Below are 22,863 nucleotides of genomic sequence, written 5' to 3'. Positions count from 1 at the left end.
ATTAGCAACATTTAAAATGGCTTTTAGGGGGCGCCCTGTGGCTCAGTGGGTTAAAGCCTCTGCCTTCAGCTCGGGTTGAGATCCCAGGACCCTGGGATAGAGCCCCACATCAGGCTCTTGGCTCAGCAGGGAGCCTGCTTCCTCCTCTCTGTCTGCTCTCTGCCTACTTATGATCTCTGTTAAATAAATAAAATCTTTTTTAAAAAATAAATTATTTAAATAAAATGGCTTTCAGATCCCTTCAATGAGTTATTAGGAAAAAAAGAATAGCAATAGGGAAGAATATAGAGTAGGTAAGTATGAGAAAAAGGTGGATGACAGCTAAAATAATATATGGATGAGACCTAGAAAAACTGTTTTTTAGATTCTAATTGAAATTAAGCACTTTAATTTTAAATAAAGGCAGAAATCACAGTAGTTTTGGCAACATCTATGACATCATAACCAGTAGAAACATAAATATGTTCATATTATAGTTGCTACAGATACCTCAAAATATAATTTATGGTCATCACTACTATGAAATTATAGGCATGTTAAATCTGCCACTAGCTCTCATTGTTTAATGCATTATTAAAGAAGCATATGCATTAATACATCACAATTAAAAATAATCTAAAAGCTATGTTTCAATGTATTTGGTTCCTCTATAATCCTAAATATTGTATCTTCTATATTTAAAAAAATTGTTGTGAGAAGACCCACAGGCTGAATTCACCATATGATCAAAGAGGCCCATGACACAAAAAGATGAAAAAACTCTACAAAAGTTAATAGCTGTGTTGAAAATGTTCTTGACCTCATTTAAATGATGCCCTTTCATGAACCTAAGAAAACTCATAGGCCTCTTTCCCAGTTTACAATTAGGCATCGAAGATGCATAAGGGACAATGACTCCTTCTCCTGAAACAGAATTATACCAAGGCACCCAGCTTTGAATTCTGAAAAGAAAGGCTAGCCATGCAACTACCTTAATCTCTATAATTTTTAGCTTAGTTTGGGCAATGAGCATACCTATAACTCAGACCTACACAAGCAGACAATTTAGTGGAAGGTGAATAAAAACAGTTAACTAGCTACTAGGGAGCTCTGAATGAGAAGCTAAGGAGTTCAGACTTTATTTTAGGTAACGCTTTGCTTCTCTGTTTTAGTTTTCATTTACAGTACTATTTGGGAAACAACTAAATTTGTATAAGAAACATACTTCGTTAAAAACTCTTAAAGGCTTCCCATTGCCCTTTAGATAAGGCGGAACAGATAGAAACCTTACAAAGTCCTCAGCAGTAAGACTTTACCTCTTTAGCTTCATTTTAATCCCCTTTCCTTTTCATAATCCATATTCCACCCATACTGAATTCCCTTCTACAACTCAAAGAGGCCATGTTCTCCTTCCTCCAGACTTCCTACCATGCTGTACTCTGCTTGGCTAATTACTTCAAACCCTTCAAATCTGTTCAAATGCTACTTCCTCAGGCAGGCATTCTCTGCCCTCCTAGGCATTCCCCAGCTGTATACTCCCTAAACCTTTCATTAATCCTATCATAACACTCATCACATTTGATTATAATAACATGTTTAATTGTTCATTTCTCCACATAGCTGAAAGCCTGGTGAGAGGAAAGAGAGGGTCTTGTTTACCCTAAGACATTCGGCTCTGAGCCTGACATGCTGCAGCCCTCGGTAAGAGCTGGTAGAGGATGAATGGATGGATAATTTACCTAGAAATGTGTTTTAAAGCATTCCTACATTTAAGAACCTTCAGCTAGAACTGCCTGGGTGCCTCAGTTGGTTAAGCGTCTGCCTTTGGCTCAGGTCATGATCCCAGCATCCTGGGATCGAGTCCCACATTGGGCTCTCTGTTCAGCAGGGAGCCTGCTTCTCCCTCTCCCTCTGTGGGCCTCTCCTCCGGCTTGCTCTCTCTCTCTCTCTCTGTCAAATAAAGAAAATCTTTTTAAAAAAATAAATGAATAAAAATTACATAGACACATTATTAGTGAAATTGGAAATTAAGTAGTGTTTTAAAAATTAAAAAGTCTGGGGCGACTGGGCAGCTCAGTCAGTTGAGCAACCAACACTTGATTTCAGCTCAAGTCGTGATTTCAGGGTCATGAGATTGAGATTTTCTCTTTCTCCCCTTCCCTTTGCCCTTCCCTCTGATAGAGGGCGAGTGCTTCCTCTCTCTCTCTCTTAAATAAATAAATAAAATCCTTTAAAAAAACATAAAAATAAAAACTAAAAGTCTGAGCACAAAGGAATGAGTGCTACTAGTTTCCAAAAGCAAACACCCTTAGTTGATCTGTTCTCTAGATATACTTATCTTTCCTAATATATAAAACATGATTCTTAAAGCATACAAATACCATTTAAAATCATTAGTTTTTGTTTCTGCTTTATTAACTGACAGGGTAGTTTTTTACTTTTGGCCACTATCTTTTTCCTTCACATGACAATCTGTAAAACATATATTCAAGTGCACTAAAAATCAATGGCTATTTTAAAGAGTCCTTAAAGGATCCTGTTTTAAAATTATAGTTTAGAAAGCAGAAGCTTCATTTCATTTTCTTCTTGGATCACAAAATCTGATTAAAAAGTAACAATTATGATAAAACTCTACTGATGGAAGAAGTAATGTGTCTATTAAAACCCTTTTTCATCTTCTATACTCTTCATAATTTAATACCTTATAATTACTTTGTATGCTTTTAAACAATACTTTTAAACATGATTTTTCGCTTAAACACCCTCTGTTAAAAGACAGTAAAGAGTTTAGAGACCTTACTCAGCATATACATGGACTTCTACAACCACAACTCACCTCCATTTTTTATAAACCTGATATTTTAATGTCCAATTCCCAGTAAATAGGAATTTCAGGAAGACTCATAATTGCATGATACCATATTTCATTAATTCTAAGATGTACTTTTTTTCACATTTTAACATCTCTGAAATCAGGATGTACCTTACAATTGATGGTATCCTAAAATTTGTAACTGGCAGCACTTATTGCGTTTAGTGGTCCAAAAATGTTCCTTACAACAGATGGTATCTTAGGCTAAATGAAATATAGTTATGAAAATGTTAAAAACTTTTCTCTGATAATGCTTTCTAACTCATCTAAATCACAATACAATTATAATTCAAACAGTTCTAGAATCAAAACTAAATGAACTTAAGATTCACATTTTACCTTTTTAGAAAACTAGTGACTAGGCTAAGCTCAAAAAAATAGATAATTAAAAGAAAACACTTCTTTAAAAAATGTAGGAAAAACTCTAGATTTAAGAAGAAGAAATAACAGAAATGGGGAAATGGGGGGAAAAAAAAAAGACTTGAAGATGTTCAGTCAGTAGTAGCTTCCATGGAAGTGGAGGCATGAAATAGCCCTAGAACTTAATCTATAAAAAGAAACAAATATTAGAAACATGCCAGGGGTTAACAGAGATAACAAACTGTCTAGGAGGAAAGATACTGTTGTATTATTTCTTCCTCCTAAGGGAGGAATCATTGTCACCCTTTAAGCAAAAATATGGAATAGGTAGTTGAAATAATTGTAATTAAATGTAAAATTGTAAACATTCTTAGTAAATTAAAAACCAACCTACCAGCATTGTCTTCCTTCTGGCTCAATCTGTTTCACCTTCAGGTAATCCTAGGATAGGGGCTCCTTTTCAGATCCCCAGTTTTTCATGTCGATCTTCTACCTCCCTGTGGCAACAATATTTTCTAATTAAAAGAGTCCTTTTGTGCCACAGGGAGGATTTCTGATGGTATAACAAATACAAAAGTTATCACAGCTCATCATGAAGTCAACTTAGTCTTGAGATTTTTCAAGAAAGAAATCTGGCTCCTGAACTTATTTTTCATGACAGAAATCTGGTTTTATTTTTTTAAATTGCATTTCAAAAAGCTACTTTCATTTACTTAAAAAAAAAAAAAGGCAGTGATTTCTTGTTGAATTAGGTAAAAATTCTTATCATCTGTCTATCTTTTCAACTAATCTCTAAACACAATTTTGTTGATCACAAAAAGAAGGTAAGTTTTCTTGATCATTTCTTTAACTATTAACACCAAATTTTTATATTTTGATACCTGGTTAAGAACCAAAGTCCTACTCCTAATCAGAAGAGAGAAGTAGGAAGCTACCAGACTGCTTTCGGCCAATGTCTATTAGTAAAGATTAGTAAATCTACTTGTATTATATAACATAATGTTAATTTTGCTTAAAATGTACATTTAAAAAAGGCCAGCAAGAAATATCAAAAGCAATACTTGCTGTTCCCTTGCTGGTAAGGGATTATGAGTGACTTTCACTGTTTGTTTTTCTTTGTAATACTTCCCAATTTCTCCAATGAGCATGTGTTGATTTTCTTACAAGAAAAAAATCAAATTTAGCTATAAGTATGAATGATTAAAACCTACTATGACTTTAAGATGAAGTTAATCTAATCACAACATCATGGCTCTGATATATTTTGGATGGCCATACTGATGTTTTTGGATGACTACCTTTTTATATTTTAAATAACCCTAAGGTATTCAATGTTCAGCATATTAACAAAAAAAGAAAATATATTTAGATTTTACATAGATGATTCTTGATTATGCTGCCATACTGAGGCAAAACTCAAATCTATTTCAATCTGTATTTCCTAGCAGTTATGTGTTAAACACTATATTATATACTATGTTCAACAAAATTAAGAAGTATGGTCCCTGTCTTTGAAAGACTCATATATCCACTCTGAAAACAAAAGGAGTTCGCATACACACAAGAGCAGTATGAGAAAGTACACGGTCAAGAGCCTTAGTCCAGATGGTCTCACAGAGGATCAGGAATGGGAGAGTTTAATGTAGGCCATAATCACTGTGGAGAGTTTTGTGTAGTGGGGCCTTAAAAAAATGGATAAAACCTAATCCCAGTCTTGACAGGAAACTGTATTTGAGCAAAAGCTCAGAAGCATAAATAGCACAGTCCATGCAAGAGGCACTAAGGAAAGCAGCTAGAATACAGTGTTTCAATAGATAAGAAGGCCAGATTGAAAGGATCTACTTCTGGATGATTCCGTGAGTCACGGAATTTAGCAGAGGAGTGGCTTTTGACATCTGATAAACAAAGAGCTTCAGGAGAATGCTAAAGGTAGGTGCCAAAGCACAATAAGTCAAGGAAAAAGAACAGACTGAAGGTATAGAACATTTTTTTTTAAAGTGGAAGTGAAAGGAAAGAGAAAAATACAACAGAGAAGCAAACAAATGTTCTGTCTTAACCTTCTCCATATTTGAAGGCATAAGAAAAGGTTCTAATGAAGTTAAAGGGATACTTACGGAGCACTTACTACATCAAAAGCACTGTGCTTTATATCTTTATTTTATGTAGTCCTCACGACCTTGAGTTACTAGTTTATGACAACGAAAGAGACTCTGAAAACGTTAAATATTGACAGGTAAGTAATAAAGTAGGACTCTGAAGCCACAACTAAGTAACCATCAATATTCTTCCCTTTGCACTGGGTCAATGGAAAGCCTTGGTAGGGGATTAGAGGGAAGAAGGAGAAGAAAATCAGAGTCCTTATTCCCTTGCTCCTCTCTGTGGCATCATCCTCAAGCCAGCTGCATCCTTTGCTCAAAGGTCCCAGATTCTCCCAAGGTGACCCTCTTTCCAGGGCTCTCTTCTTCTGGGTTCCAGCAACAATTCTCTCCCTTTGGACCTCCGGCCAAAGGACAGAAACAGCGCTGCTGCCGCCGCCTCTGCTCTATTTCTTATGCTCTCCCCACTCTTGCCCATATATTTATAACTAGTCATTCTGTAAGACATTTTTTTAGTTATCCTAATTTGAGTATGACATCTCCTTTGTGATGGGATCCTGGCTATATATTTGTGCATCTTTAAATGCTTAAATATTTCTCCTTAGATGTTCTGCTTCAACTCAAAATCAACACACCTACTACCAAACTTACCTGCTTCCCAAAACAGTCTTGCCTTCCTCAAATCACTATATGATATTATGATCATCACTTAAGGTAAAAAAAAAATGAGTGGTATCTTAGCTAACTATGCCTCTCCCCCTAATTTGTCATGTCAAAGATTGTTAGAGCATATATAGTAGTATTGCTTATATCAGCCCCTTCTGTTCCTATCATTTCTACCTTGTTTTGCTTAAGTCATGTCTAAACTCATACTACAACAGCTAGTCTTGCTTCATCCCTTCCCCTACAATCATCCACTATCTCCTGAGAAACTAATTACATAGTACTTTCTACTCAAAACCTTCCAAACCATTTTGCTTCTTACACGCCTAATCACTAAATCTTGGTTTAAATCACAGTCTAGTCACAACTCCTAATGGAACCCCTTGTCACGGCCTCATTTACTCAGTATCTTCTAAATGCGCCTTGAACTGGAATATTCCCACTACTAATTATATTTCCCTCAGCCTACAATACCTTTCACTTACCTCCTATCTGCCCATCCAAACCCTACCATCTGTCCCCCTTCCTTTCTCTAAACATTCCCTAATCCTGTAAACTGAACTTTCTTCTTCTGAAAATGTCTTTGAATTTATAAGTAACACCCTATTGGTTCTATACTGCTTTATATTTTCTTTTTTTTTTAAGATTTTATTTACCTATTTGTCACAGAGAGATCACAAGTAGGCAGAGAGGCAGGCAGAGAGAGAGGAGGAAGCAGGCTCCCCGCCGAGCAGAGAGCCCAGTGTGGGGCTCGATCCCAGGACCCTGAGATCATGACCTGAGCCGAAGGCAGAGGCTTAACCCACTGAGCCACCCAGGCGCCCCCATACTGCTTTATATTTTCAATATGATTTATATTATATATAAGTACATTATTAACCCCTTGAAGGAAAGAAACATGCTGAAAACGGTACCCTTGCACATGAGAAATGCAAACTATCTACTGGTGTGTTATCATAAATTAAAGCCAAAGTTTAAGAGGATAAGTACAGGGCGCCTGGGTGGCTCAGTGGGTTAAAGCCTCTGCCTTCGGCTCGGGTCGTGATCTCAGGGTCCTGGGATCGAGTCCCGCATCCGGCTCTCTGCTCGGCGGGGAGCCTGCTTCCTCCTCTCTCTCTCTCTCTGCCTGCCTCTCTGCCTTCTTGTGATCTCTCTCTGTCAAATAAATAAAATCTTTAAAAAAAAAAAAAAGAGGATAAGTACAGCAAGTTAAGGTGCAAGATGAAGAAGCAGATCCTAAACAGCTCAATCTTCTCAGCTAAGCCTTAAGATTTCTATCAAAACTTATCTACTATTGACTGCATTGGTATAAACTTACTACTTTTTATTTTTACTTTTTTAAACTTACTCCTTTTTAAATGGTAACCTATAATAGCCTTTTAAAATTTGTATGTACTTTATACATATGTACATATATATGGTTTTTAAAGAGTAAACGTAAAGACTGCACTTTCAAGTCTTAGTAGGGAACCCCAGAGACTCCCTTCCAGCCCCAGCTCAGCACCTCTGTCTATCTAGCAGGTCTCCAGAGCTGGTGGGCTCTGCGGCCACTGGCAAAGGTATTTCCAGCCTGCCAGTCAAGACCACCCTTCATTCATACTTCACTGCTATTCCTCAAAGACTCTTTATGATTTCTGATATCCAATTATCATCGAAAAGCAATCTATTGTTTTAAAAAAGCAATTTATAACTTTAGATGAATACACTTGAAGTCTCAAACATATTTGGTTCTTCCTATAAAATCTGAGAGGATTACTAACTATTACTCATAAGCTCTGAGGAAAATGTAGATTTTCTCTGTCTATAAAAGACATTTACGACTAACAAGATGAGAAATTATTTTATGCATAAAATAAGATGGCTGAATATACACCACTATGTAATTTTAATACTCCTGCCTGGATTTCATCATGAACACTGTTTCTGGTATAGATATATACATATGGGCAAACAGGAATAAAAGAGAAAAACTTCAATGTAAACATGCAGAGAACTGATATAACAGGTCACTAAATATAATTATGAACATTTTTAGGCTAATATAATCTAAATTATAATGTAGGAGCATTCCAGGAAGCATTTCCTAGATGTACAAAAGGAAATTCTGTTCTAAACGGATCTCATGTCCACCAATTCACCAAATAAAAACCACTGTAGACATCTTATAAATATTTCTTTCCTTTTCTTCCCAGTCAGCTTCTTCTCCAAAGCCTATATATATATTTGGAATTTAAGTTAAAAATTTATAGCACCACAAGAAATGAACCTGATCCTAATTCACTACCTAAAAGTAAATACATCAGGATAAGTCATAACAACATTTATTTATCTGTATATGTTCTAGATGTCAGAAGAATGAAAATTTATTCAGATTTTAACTTTTTAAAAATGTGTTTTATTCTTTACGGGGTGCCTGGCTGGCTCAGTCGGTAGAACATGGGACTCTTGATCTTGGAGTTGTAAGTTCAAGCCCCATGTTGGGTGTAGAGATTACTTAAAAATAATATCTTTTTAAAAACTCATTTTATTCTTTAAATAAAAACAAAATTAAGTTCGGGACGCCTGGGTGGCTCAGTTGGTTAAGCCGCTGCCTTCGGCTCAGGTCATGATCCCAGCGTCCTGGGATCGAGTCCCACATTGGCTCCTTGCTCAGCAGGCAGCCTCTTCTCCCTCTGCCTCTGCCTGCCACTCTGTCTGCCTGTGCTCACTCTCTCTGACAAATAAATAAAATCTTTAAAAAAAAAAAAAAAAAAAAACTAAGTTCAGATTAACTGATTCTAAACTAATCTATATATATTAACAATCCTTATAAACTTGCATTAAAAACCTGTGAGCCATAATATTTTCAAATAACTCAGTATATTGTAGTCTCAAGTTCCACATGTCTTATGATAAGTAAACGGGAGTGTTTTAAATTGTTCTGATTATACTTGTATTAGATGTATGAGCCAGTAGACTTCAGTCTGCATTTGGTATTGCCTTTAAAAGAATTATAAATGAATTCTAAGTTTTACAGTGTTATTCTGTGAAGAGAGACAAGAATAGCTATACTACACTATTCTTTATTTTTTGAGGTAGTAAAGCAAACAAAGATTTTAAAAAATGAGGCAGAATGGAATTTAAAATGTTTAAATGAACTTCTCAGTTTCTTCTAGACTATTTTAGAATCATGTAAGTTATTTACTAACATTTCCTTTTAGCGCTAAAGAAAACCAATCTGAAAAATATTATCAACTAGTCAAAAACCATTTTCAAAATATCACAAAAGTAGGGATGCCTGGGTGGCTCAGTCAGTTAAGCCTCTGCCTTCCGGTCAGGTCATGATCCCAGAGTTCTGGGATCGAGTCCCACATGGGGCTCCTTGCTCGTCAGGGAGCCTGCTTCTCTCTCTACCTCTGCCTGCCACTCTGCCTGCTTGTGCATGCTCTCTCTCTCTGACAAATAAATAAACAAATAAAATCTTTTTAAAAAATCACAAAAGTAACTATTCTTTTAACCAGACTAGGTATATCCTCTTTTTCAATATTACAATCATTCATATCTCTCCCCTGCAAATGATTATCCCCATCCTCAGAGTTCAAGATAACTAAGAAAATAAAATCCCTTGAATAGATTATATTTGCTTCCTATTTGGAATTGTTTTTACATGAGTAATTTAATTAATGAAGCACTGATCATCAATTATACAACCCATAAGATCTGGCTGACCTGCTCTGGTATTTTAATGTGATAAATATGTATATAATTTTCTACTAATGGGAATTTGGTACTGTAGCTTTCATACTTTACAAAGTTCCCAGTTTGCTACCAAAATCAGAGTCTTATTTTTTGATCAAAACATTTTCCAGAAATTTCAAACAGGTTCTTTTTTTTCATTCAACTAAAGCTATCATAGTTTTTTTTCTTGTGCTATTAGTTTTGTTTAGTTACACCCTAGTTACACTCCTATAATAAAATCAGTTACAATACCTACTTCAAAATATCATCCTGCATAATACTTTTAACTGTACTTCCTATTCTTTTCCTCAAGAAGAAAATTTATGTCTGCCATGATGCTTCTAGCTTCAGACTGGAAAACTCTCCAAAACCCTCAAAAAAACACACATGTGTCTTCCTACCACTTGCATTATCTACTGTAAATCAAGTACCACTCCGGGCCGGTCACAGAGCCTATATAAAGTGTTTCGCTACCTATTTTGAGAAAATGAACTATCACTTCACATGGAGTTTGCTGGCACTGTTGTCATCATCGCTCTGCAGAGCCAGGTAACTTTTAATCCCGCAGCTCAATAAAAAATACAACTGTAGGAAAAAAAGAAAATCAGAATAAAACTGCAGAAGAACAGCAGTAAGGTAGAAGAAGCTAGTAGTCTTAGGGAATGCTACTGGCATCAAATATTCAAAATTTTTAGTCATGGGACTTTGCTACATTTATAGAAACTTATCTAAATACTTAAGAATGATGGGGCACCTGGGTGGCTCAGTCAGTTAAGCGTCCAACTCTTGACCTCAGCTCAGGTCTTGATCTCACAGTCGTGAGTTCAAGCCCCATGTTGGGCTCCATGCTGGGCATGGAGCCTACATACATACATACATACATAAATATTTAAGAGTGTTTATTAGAATTGTAAACCAAGTATAAGGATCCTTTTTCTTCATTAAGAGCTGAAGGTAAATTTTAATGTTTATTATTACAAAATAGTCACTATAATCTTTCTGGTAAAATACTCTATTTTCTTTATGGCCAGTGGCAAAAATGAAAATCTTTCTAAGAATTATATATATTAATCTCCAACTAAACATATAATTATCTCACCATAGAAAGACTGAAATATCAAAATTTCTCAGAAGACAAAAAGGGAAGGAGACTCTGATAGACTGCTACAAAGATGCTTCTGATCTAAGAAAAAAGGAATCATACTGCTCCACCAATATCAATTCAAAGAAACTCTTAATCCGTCATAGAATGAGACTACTGTCTTTATTTTTGAATTAAAAAGTTACTCTCATATACTAGCCTATGGACTTCTGTAAGTAAGTAACTAGTCAATATTCACACTCTCAGGGGAAAAAATGATAATTTTATTATTATGGGCCTGTAATCTTGTCATGAGGGTCCATGATATGAGACCTGTTATACTAAAAAGAACTGTAATGTAGAACTGTATGTCAGTTCCCTTAAATAAGAGATATTTCACTGGTTTCCAAGCAAAAAGAGGTTCCTTGGTATAGTACTCATCTGGCAATAGTAATAGTGACACAAAATAAGGAGTTACAAATAATGAACATTTTATGAGATGTCTACCTGTTTCCACATTCTCGGTCTCAACTTCTTGTTCTTCTGCCACATCTTGCATCATGTAAGTCTCATCATCATAGACTAGAACCTGGGCTGCATAGCCCTGCTCTAATCTGGCACTTGGAACTGGCTCCACAATCACTGCTGGATAGTCAGAAACCTTTTCACTTTCCTACAAGAGCAAATTGAGAAAATAATCAACCTTTTTATTCACAAATTCTCAATTTACTTATAAATACTTGGTTCCCATAGTCTCAAGCAGGCTACACAATGAGTGTCATGTACTATAATTATGAATGTAAAAACCAAGACAGATGAAAAGGGAACTTTAATAATCAAGTCTCAGGAGGTGACATTTTAAATAAGCAGTGCTTTAGGATTAAGATGACAAATTAAAAACATGCATATCATTGCACTGCCTCATGAAACCCACAAAAACAAAGTAAATGACTTCTCAACACAAACCCGTAAGGAGAAGACATAACAGCAACAGAATCTTGGGAGATTGAAAGTGGGTGGTAAGTGTATTGAAATGGTTTAGCAAACCCAAGAAAGCCAAACACAGCCTGGCAGCAAAAAGAAGCTGAGAGACAACACACTTTACACTGGAGAGCCCACAGAAAGCAATTCCCATCACTCCTGGAAATGGAGAAGCAGGTGTAAAGAAAGAGGAGGGGTTCAAACAGGAAGATTCCATTAAAGCTGTCTGAAAAGCACTTTGATTCCTAGACCATTCCCTCCTGCATGATGCTAGGCAACTGGCCCTCACCTCAGGAGAAGACTGGAGAATTAACTTTCTGGTGCTGGAAAAACAAAAGCATCTTTGAGGAATATTAGGCATATTTGTTTGTATCGGTATTGCACCAGAAACAGAGTTTTCAATCAGCTTTTTAGACCTCCACTCTTAATGATGAGCAGGCAGCCAAGTATTACTAGTCATCTAAGGAAGAGCCTCTACCACCGAATATATACATATACGTACACACCCACACACATATGGGGCATATTCTTCATAGAAATAAGATATTATAGCCATAAAACAAGAACGGAATACAATTTAATAAAGATTTAAAAAGAAAGAGTTCAGAAGTTAAAAACATGAGTTGAAATAAAAAAGACAGAGGCTTGGAAGATAAAATTGAAGCAGTCTTCCAGAAACCAGAGAAATAAGATGAATTTTTGAAAAATAGGAGAGAAAAGAGAATGGTATCAGAGGAATAGTCCAAGAGGTTCAATATCTGAATAATAGAGTTCCAGAAAAAGAAAACAGGGGATGGGGGGGGGAGGTTGGAAAGAAATTAAAAGACTTCTAGAAAATGTTTTGAGCTGACACATATGAGCTGCCCATTTGAAAGTACCTACCAGATATTTAATATAAAAAAATTAAGGAAGACCTACAATGAGGCACAACACTGTAAAATATCACAGCACTGGGGATAAAAAGGAAGATTCTACAAGTTTCTAGAGACCAAATGCAAGTCACATACAAAGAATATGGACTCAGACTTAAGTCTTCTCAACAATCATATTAAAAGAAAAATGACATTGAAACCATTTCTTCAGATTAGAAAGGAACACTATTTCTTTTTTTTAAGATTTTATTTATTTATTTATTTGACAGAGACACAGAGAGAGAGGGAACACAAGCAGGGGGAGTGGGAGAGGGAGAAGCAGGCTTCCTGCTGAGCAGGGAGCCCGATGTGGGGCTCGATCCCAGGACTCTGGGATCATGATCTGAGCTGAAGGCAGATGTTAAAGACTGAGCCATCCAAGCACCCCTAGAAAGGAACACTATTTCTAACCTGGAATTCTTCAGCCAGTCAAATCATCTTATGAAAATTAGGTATTTTCTCAAATTTGAAAGATCTCAAAACATTCATCTTCCATACATCCTTTCTCAAGAAGCAAGTTGAGATTGTATTTCATCAAAACAAAAGTAAAATTTTAATAAAGACAACAACTTAAGATAGAAAATATGGGAGATTCAAAATGGGAGAGAAACACTAGTAATCTTGAAGATGCCTGTGAAGAGTGAGCCCAGAATGCCAGCTATGCACTGGATTTATAAGGCAAACAGTCTGGATTGCAGGAACATGATTCCTGAGACAGAAGAGAAACTGTCATCACCAAGATAACCACCAGCACTGTTCCTAAGGACACAGTGTCCAGATAAGCCTATTCCCCGTTTTTATTCATATTTGGCTTACTTTGATGTATCTACCTTGCATTGCTACCTACATCAGTGAAGAACACTCATTTCACCTCCTAGATGTGTCCTACTTTGATCTACTTACTCTTAAGTGTTAGAAGAAGGCAACAAAGAGTTTGGGAAACAAACAAAAAGCAGAACAGCTTTCCCTGTGACGGTATATACACCTGCTGAACAAACCTGCAACACCAGGTCATACCATTGCCTGAAACCTGACCAAGATGACCCTATGTTTCCAAGAACTAACTCACGACATTCCTTACTCACTTGCTGAGGAGAACCTCCTGAAACTCTGTGACCGGATGCCAGACTAGACTTTCTTTTCCTGGAAGCTTTAATCTAACTGTGATGATGCTATCATTTCCTAACTCAGTTAGCTTGGGACATTATTCATTTTTTCAAAGTACAACGACATGTTTAGGAGTATCTCCAAAGACAATAAAGCTATAAAGAAAAGTATAGTACCACATAGGTCAGGATAATGGCACCTCTGCAAATATTAAGAGAGAGGCACACTTCATATTCTAAAATACTACTAAATGCTATTTTATTAACCTGATTGACAAGTAATATTTATTCTTTTTATTCTCAAACTAAACATATATATTTTATACACTTTTCATTTTGTATCAAACATTTCACAGAAAATTTAAATAAATTAAAAATAAAGGTACAATAAATTAAAAATAAGCAAGCCCATCTGCTGAATATTAACATTGAATTTCCTACTCTGTATGAGGCCAAAAAAGTTTACATTAAAAAAGAAAATCCTGGGGTGCCTGGGTGGCTTGGTCAGTTGAGCAACAGACTCTTGGTTTCAGCTCAGGTCATTATCTCAGGGTCCTGGGACTGACCCCCATTTCAGGCTCTGCATTCAGGGGGGAGTCTGCTTCCCCTCTCCCTCTCCTGCCCCCTCTGCCCCATCCCCTGCTCAAGCACTCTCTCTCTCAAATAAGTAAATCTTTTTTAAAAATCCCTTCCCACAAATTGGATATACTAACAGTTGAATCTCCATGCTTCTTTCTCAGCTTTATAACTACAACCTACAGGCAACATCACCTAGCTATAACAGTTGTTAATCAGGAGCATGGGATAGGTAAAAACTAACAAGATCTCCACTCATCAGAAACTCAGAATGCAACAACAGAAGTGGCATTTGAGCTAGTACTGACCCAAGTACTAGTACTGACCCAAGCAGTAAATATAACTCAAGAGATTTATAACTTCTTTAATTCCTCTGAAATCTAATAGTATTACTATTAGCAACATTAACCTGAATTATTTTATATTGTGAACTCTCCCCCTCCACCTTACCAGTAGGAAATAAATCAAGTTGTCTAAACCATGCAATACTTGAGTCCAGAATTCTGTACAAGGTCAACTTCCCCATTTATACTATTTTCCCCACCCACTAGGATTCTAGACCCACTCTTCTCTCTCATATACGTTAGTTGGATTTTAACATTTCAATGGTTCCATCTTTATTAGAAAAATTCAACTTTTCTTTCTTTTAACCAAACTCCAGATCTTTGCTTCTCATACCTGTATATACTCTCAAAAGATAGTCTCTTTGGCTAGTTATCTACACACACATTGTCATCTGGATTCCACCACCTCACTGAAACTATTTTCTTAAATGTCAATAAGGACTAAATTCTTTTCCTACTTTTCATCTTCCTTTCCCTTTTTGCAGACTCTTATACACTTATACACTCTTACCTCATTTTAAAAATTATTTCTTCCATCTTTTTCACTCTCTTTCTACCACTCTACTTTTAAGCATCTCCTCTGATTTTTCTTCCATCTCCAGCAACTGAAATATAGCCAATTAACTAAGGTTCTGTCCTCAGCATTTCCTTTTTACTCTATTCTACCTTCCCTGGCAAGGCCACCCATTCTTAGGGTTTATTTTAAAATAACACCTCTATACTGATGATTACTAAATATTTGTCTTCTTCTCTGACTCATCTCCTGAACTCCAGAACAAAGTTTTAAACTACCAACTTAACATCAGTACAAGAATAATCAGCTAATACTCCAAGCTTAACATGTTTAAATGGAACAAACAACAACATCTTTCCCTGTTCTCCCACCCTGTGTTCTTCTCTAAACCTGTTTCTTCGTATTAAAAAAAGAGAGAGAAAAAGATAAAGGTTACCATATTCATACCTCTCAAAGTCCCTTGAAAATTAAATATCCACAAAGTACATATGCTTAGCACAGAGTTTAGAACAGAGTAAATACTCAATTAGTGATAGCTAATTGTCATATTTTAACACTAGTAATAGTATTCAAACCTACTATTTGCCCTCAACTGTGAAGGGCATCTTTTCACATTACAATCAGAATTGTATTACTTCTTTGTACAAAAAGCTTCCATGACTCCCCACTTGCCAAAAAGGAAAACTGAACATATAAAATAATGGTTTTTAACACTCTTTGAAGTATAAACCTCAACCCACATTAGGTGTTGAATTGATTCAGATTGGGGGATTATAGAAGACTTCCTAGAACAGGGTCCTGAATGGATGAAAAGGATTTTGATAGATGTGGAAGGCAATTGTAGGCTCATGAGCAAAAGTCATGGAAGCTTTCCCATTTGGGAATTAAGGACAAAGCAAGTAATCAGAGAACTGTGAGAAGTAATGCAGAAAATAAGGCTGTAAATGGGATATATTAATTTTTGGAGCTGTTGTAACAAATTATCATGAACAGGGCTGTAATGCTGCTATTAATGTCCCTGCTCTTCCCCTCCCTTCTGTTCTGCTGCATTCTGTATCACCTATGAGTCAATTTACCAGATCATACAGTAATTGTGCACTTCATTTTAAAAGAACTGTAAAATGATATTATTTATATTTCCACTATAAATGTATGAGTTCCAGTGCTCTACATCCTTTCAACACATGGTATCCCGGTTTGTTTGCTTGTTTATCCAATTAGAGAGAAAAAGAGAGCACAAGCTGGGGGAGAAACAGAGGGAGAGGGAGAACCAGGCTCCCCACTAAGCAAGAAGCCGAATGCAGGACTTGATTCCAGGACCCTTGGATCATGACCTGAGCTGAAGGCAAACGCATAACCAACCCAGCTACCCACGCATCCCTCCAACACATGGTATCCCTGTTATTTTTATCATTCTGTGTAAGTATGTAGTAGTAGCTCCCTGTGGTTTTGTTTCCCTGATATATTAATATTGAATTTCCTACTCTGTATGAGGCAAAAAAGGGTGTTTTTATGTGCACTTATTGGCCATTCATACTATTAACCATTCAAATCTTTTCCCCATTTTAATGGATTATCTCCAACTTACTTTTTAAAAGATTTTATTTGAGAGAGAATAAGAGAGAGAGCATGAAAGGGGGAGGGTCAGAGAGAGAAGCAGCCCCCCCCCACTGAGGCTCCATCCCAGGATCCAGGGATCACAACCCAAGAGGAAGGCAAACACTTAGAGGACTAAGCCACCCAGGCAGGTGCCCATCCTACTTATTATTTTATACATTCTGAATATAAATCCTTTGTCAGTATATATATTGTAAATATTTTTTCCAATCTTTGCTTCATCTTTTCATTTTCTTAATGGAATTTTTAAAAAAGTTTAAAGACATTATTTATTTGAAAGAAAGAGAGCACAAGCAGGTGGAGGGGCAGAGAAAGGGAGAAGCAGGCTCCTCACCGAGCAGGGAGCCTGATGCAGGGCTGATCCCAGGACTCTAGGATCATGACCTGAGCCAAAGGCAGCCACTTAACTGACTGAGCCACCCAGGTGCCCTTTAATGGAATTTTTTTTTAAGAACAGAAGTTTTAAATGTAAATGAAATTCATCATTTTTTCTTTTAAAGCTTTTTTCATGTTTTTGTGTTCAATCTAAGAAAGCATTGCCTAATTCAAGATTGAAAAAATGTTCTCCTGTTTTCTTCCAGAAGTTTTTATAGTTTAAACATTTAATTCTATGATCAATTTCAAGTTATTCATTGTCTATGATGTGAGAATGGATTGAGTTCATTTATTTGCATATGGATATCCAGTAGTTCCACCATTATTTGTTTAAAAGACTAACCTTTCTCCACCAAATTACATTACCACCATTACTGAAAATTAATCAGTGTTATGTGGATCTATATTATATTCCACTGATCTACATGTCTGTTGGCATATCAAACCACACTGTCTCAATTATTGGGACTTCATAGTAAGTCTTTAAATCAGGTGGATAAGCCCTCCAACTTTGTTTTAACATATGTCTTCCAATCCATAAACATGGTGTAACTCTTCATTTATTTAGGTCTTTAATTTCTCTCAACAACATGTTGAGGTTGTCTGCATACAGATCTTTTATTTATTTTATTAAGCCTATCCCTGTATTATTTTGATGCTGCTAAACAGTACCTCTTCTTAAATTTCATTTTCCAGTTGTATTTTGCTTATATGAACACAATTGATTTTTACATATTCATCTGTTCTAAATTTATTAATTCTAACCGTTGTGTAGATTTCTTAAGAATGTCTATATACATGATTGTATCATTTAGAAATAAAGACAGTTTTACTTCTTCTTTTCCAATCCATAGGTCTTTTATTTTTCTTGCCCTGCAGCAATTTTGGCACTCCAATGTTGAACAGAAGTGGTTAGAGCAGATATCTTTGCTTTACTATCAACCTTAAAAGAAAAACATACCCCTTTTCACCTTTGAGTGATACTGGCTGTGGGTTTTTCACAGATGCACTTAACAGGTTGAAGAAGTTGCCCTCATTACTAGTTTAGGGAATCTGTATAATAAACAGGTGTTGAATTTTGGCAAATGGGTTTTCTGTGGCTACTGATATGATCACATGATTCTCCCATTTTACTTTGTTAATGTGATGCATTACATTGATTGATTAAACCTACCTTGCTGGGATAAACTCCATTTGGGACATGTGAACCCTATGCTTGTATTTTGTCAAGAATGTTTTTGTCTATGCCCATGAAAGATACTGTTTGTAGTTTTCTTCTCCTATGTATCTCTGGTCTTGGTATCAGAATAATGCTGGCCTTCAAAATGAGTTAGGAAATGCTATGTTGTCTATTTTCTAAAAGAATTATGTAAGATTGTTATTATTTGTTGCATAAATACTTGTTAAATCAACAATAAAACCACGACACCTGGGTTGCTCAGTCAGCTGTCTGACTCTTGATCTTAGCTCAGGTCTTGATCTCAGGGCTCTGATCTCAGAATTGTGAGTTCAAGCCTGGCCTTGGGCTCCATACTGGGCCTGGAGTCGACTTAAAAAAAAAAAAAATGCAGGCCTAGACAATCAATAAAGCCAAATTGCTTTGGAAATTTCTTTGTGGAAAAGATTTTGTCTAGGAATTCAATTTATTTTAAGATAGAGGGCTATTCAGAATTTCTATTTCTTTTGGAATGACTTTCAAGGATTTTGTCCATTTCATCTCAGTTGCCAAACTTATTGGCATAAAGTTGTTCATAATATTTAGTGTCAATACTAAGGACTCTTTCATTCCTTATAGTACTAATTTTTTTTAAAGATTTTATTTATTTGAGAGAGTGCGCATGCACAAATGGGGGGTAGGGGCAGAGGAAGACAGAGAAGCAGACTACTCACTGAGCAGGGAGCCCAACGTGGGACTTAGTCCCACGACCCTGGGATCACAAGTCGAACCAAAAACAGAAGATTAGCTGACTGAGCCACCCTGGCGCCCTCTATTAGTAATTTTGCCTCATGGTTTTGGTTTTTTTTTTTTCTTCTGCAGTCTACTTAAGAGATTTATCAATTTTGTTAATTTTTTCAAAGGACCAGCAGGTAGTTAATTTCTCTGATGTTTGTCCATTTTCTACCTTACTGACCTTTTCTTAATTTTATTATTTCCTTCCTTCTACTTTCGATTTAATTTGATCTTCATATTCTAGCTTATTTGGACGAAAGCTTAAATGATTTTAGACTATACTCCTTTTCTAATTAATATAAGTTTTTAAAGGTATAAATTTCCCTCTAAGCACTGCTTTAACTATATTCTTCAAATTTTTATATATTATGTTCTCATTTTCATTTAATTAGGATATTCTCTAAATTCTCTTGTGATTTCTTTTTAATCCATGAGTTATATAAAAGTGAGCTGTTTAACATCCAAATATTTGAGGATTTTTCAAAAGTTTTTTGTCGTTAATTTCTAACATAATTCTGCTTTGGTCAAAAACTTTCTCTGTATGATTTCAATCCTTTAAAAAGTAGATATGGGATACTTGGGTGGTTCAGTCTGTTAAGCATCTGACATTTTTTTTAACATAGACTAACATTTTATTTTATTTTATTTGGATAAAGGGATCATTTTTAATGTGAATTCAATTAATTAATATACAGTGTATTACTAGTTTCAGAAGTAGAGTTCAGTGATTCATCAGTTCTTTATAACACCCAGTGCTCATTATATGATGTTGCCTCCTTCATGCCCATCACCCAGTTACCCCATCCCCCCTACCTGCTACCCTCCAGCAATCCTGTTTGTTTCCTATGATTAAGAGTTTCTTATGGTCTCCCCCTTTGATTCTGTCTTTTCTTTTTCCCCTCCCTTCCCCTATGTGACTCTGTTTTGTTTCTTAAATTCCACATGACTGAAATCATGTAATTGTCTTTCTCTGCTTGACTTATTTCACTTAGCATAATACCCTTTAGTTCCATCCATGTCCTTGCAAATGGCAAGATTTCATTTCTTTTCATAGCTGAGTAATATTCCATTGAACACACACACCACATCTTCTTTATCCATTCATCTCCCGATTGACACCTGCACTCTTTCCATGGTTTGGCTATTGCAGATATTGCTGCTATAAACATGGGGGTGCAGGTGCCCCTTCAGGTCACTACATTTTGTATCTTTGGGGTAAATACCTAGTAGTTGCAGTAGCTCTATTTTTAACTCTGAGAAACCTATTATACCATTTTCCAGAATGGCTGTACCAGCTTGCATTCTCACCAGCAATGTGAGAACTTTCTCCTTTCTCTGCATCCTCGCCAACATTTGTTGTTTCCAGACTTGTTAGTTTTAGCTCTCCTAACTGGTCTAAAGTGGTATCTCATTGTGGTTTTGATTTGTATTTCCCTGATGCTGAGAGATACTGGGCATTTTTTCAGGTGTCTGTTGGCCATTTGGTTGTCTTCTTTGGAGAAATGTCTGTTCATGTCTTCTGTCCATTTCTTGACTGGATTATTTGGTCTTTGGTTGTTGAGTTGAGAAGTTCTTTATAGATTTTGGATACTTTATCTGATAAGGCTTTTGCAAATATCTTCTCCCATTCTGTCGGTTGTCTTTTGGTTTTGTCAACTGTTTCCTTTACTGTGCTGAAGTTTTTTATCTTGATGAAGTCCCAGTAGTTCATTTCTGCTTTTGTTTCCCTTGCCTTGGGAGACGTGTCTAGCAAGAAATTACTGTGGTAGAGGTCAAAGAAGTTGCTACCTGCATTCTCCTTAAGGATTTTGATTGATTCCTATCTCACATTTAGGTCTTTCATCCATTTTGAGTTTATGTTTGTGTGTGGTGTAAGAAAATGGTCCAGTTTCATTCTACTGCATGTGGCTGTGCAATTTCCCAACACCATTAGTTGAAGAGACTGTCTTTTTTCCATTGGACATTCTTTCCTGCTTTGTCAAAGATTAGTTGACTATAGAGTTGAGGGCTCTCTATTCTGCTCCATTGATCTATGTGTCTGTTTTTGTGCCGGTACCATACTGTCTTGATGATGACAGCTTTGTAATAGAGCTTGAAGTCAGGCATTGGGATGCCACAAGCTTTGGTTCTCTTTTTCAACAATCTTTTGGCTATTTGGGGTCTTTTCTAGTTCCACACAAATTTTAGGATTATTTGTTCCAGTTCTGTGAAAAATGTTGATGGTATTTTGATAAGGATTGAGTTGAATGTATAGATTGCTCTAGGTAGCATAAATATCCTAACAATATTTGTTCTTCCAATCCATGAGCATGGAACATTTTTCCATTTCTTTGTGTCTTCCTCAATTTCTTTTATGAGTACTTTATTGTTCTCTGAGTACAGATCCTTTGCCTCTTTGCTTAGGTTTATTCCTAGGTATCTTATGATTTGGGGTGCAATTATAAATGGGATCAACTCCTTAAGTTTCTCTTTCTTCTGTCTCATTGTTAATGTATAGAAATGCAACTGATTTCTGTGCATTGATTTTATATCCTGCCACTTTGCTGAATCCATGTATGAGTTCTAGGAATTTTGGGGTGGGGCTTTTTCAGTTTTCCATATAGAGTATCATGTCATTTGCAAAGAGTGAGAGTTTGAGTTCATCTTCACTAATCTGGATACATTTTATTTCTTTTTGTTGTCTGATTGCTGAGGCTAGGACTTCTAGTACTATGTTGAACAACAGTGGTGAGAGTGAACATGCCTGCATGTTCCTGACCTTAGGGGAAAAGCTCTCAGTTTTTTCCCATTGAGAATGATATTCGCTGTGGGCTTTTGTATATGGGTTTTATGATACTGAGGTATGTTCCCTCTATCCCTACACTGTGGAGAGTTTTAATGAAGAAAGGAAAGCATCCAACCTTGACTTCAGCTCAGGTTGTGATCTCAGGCTCATGGGATCGAGCCCCAAGTCAGGCCCCTCAATGAACTGAAAATCTGATTGTTTCCCCTACCCCTCGCTCTACCCTTCCCCTGCTCACGTGCTCTCTAAAATAAATAAATCCTTTTTTAAAAAAGTATTGAGATGTGTAGATACACCTGCCTACCCAAGTTGGTGGAGCATGTGACTCTGGATCTCAGGGTTGTGAGTTCAATCCTCACACTGAGTGTAGAGATTACTTAAAAATTAAAAAAAAAAAAAACTTAAAAAATGTATTCAGATATATAGCTCAGCATATGACCTATCTCAGTTCACTGTCCATGCACACTCAAAATGATTGTGTACTCTGGTACTATTAGGTAGAGAGTCCCATAAAATGTCCATTAGGTGAAGCTGGTTGATAATGTTGTTGAAACCTTCTATATCCTCACTGATTTTCTAATTGTCAGCTTCTGAGAGGAATGGAGCAATCTCCAACTAATACTGTGGACTTATCTATGTTTTCTTTCTTATCTATGTTTCTTTCTTTTCTGTCACTTTTTGCCTTGTGTATTTTGAAGCTCTAATATTGAGTGCATATGCATTTCTTGATAAATGGTCCTTTTATCATTTATGAAATGTCTATCTTTACTCCTGGTAACATTTTTTTTTTTTTTTTTAACAGAGAGAGAGATCACAAGTAGGCAGAGAGGCAGGCATAGAGAGAGGAGAAAGCAGGCTCCCCGCTGAGCAGAGAGCCCGATGCGGGCCTCGATCCCAGGACCCTGAGATCATGACCTGAGCCGAAGGCAGAGGCTTAA

The 22,863-nt window shown here is 36.3% G+C and overlaps 1 protein-coding gene across 3 annotated transcripts in view; it reads right to left on the bottom strand.

The window, feature by feature from the left end:
• Positions 1 to 22,863, bottom strand: part of LOC111149003 (E74 like ETS transcription factor 2) — a 101,031-nt gene that overhangs the window by 36,875 nt on the left and 41,293 nt on the right. For all 3 annotated transcript variants that reach the window (XM_022505873.1, XM_022505874.1, XM_022505875.1), the window contains exon 4: positions 11,276 to 11,441. In XM_022505873.1, coding sequence (XP_022361581.1) covers positions 11,276 to 11,441 — 166 coding nt within the window. The remainder of the gene's footprint in view (positions 1 to 11,275; positions 11,442 to 22,863) is intronic.

Source organism: Enhydra lutris, unplaced genomic scaffold, assembly GCF_002288905.1.
Source record: "Enhydra lutris kenyoni isolate GAN:26980312 unplaced genomic scaffold, ASM228890v2 scaffoldscaffold21, whole genome shotgun sequence".
NCBI classification, from domain to species: domain Eukaryota; kingdom Metazoa; phylum Chordata; class Mammalia; order Carnivora; family Mustelidae; genus Enhydra; species Enhydra lutris.
This window is presented reverse-complemented; position numbering and strand designations above follow the sequence as displayed.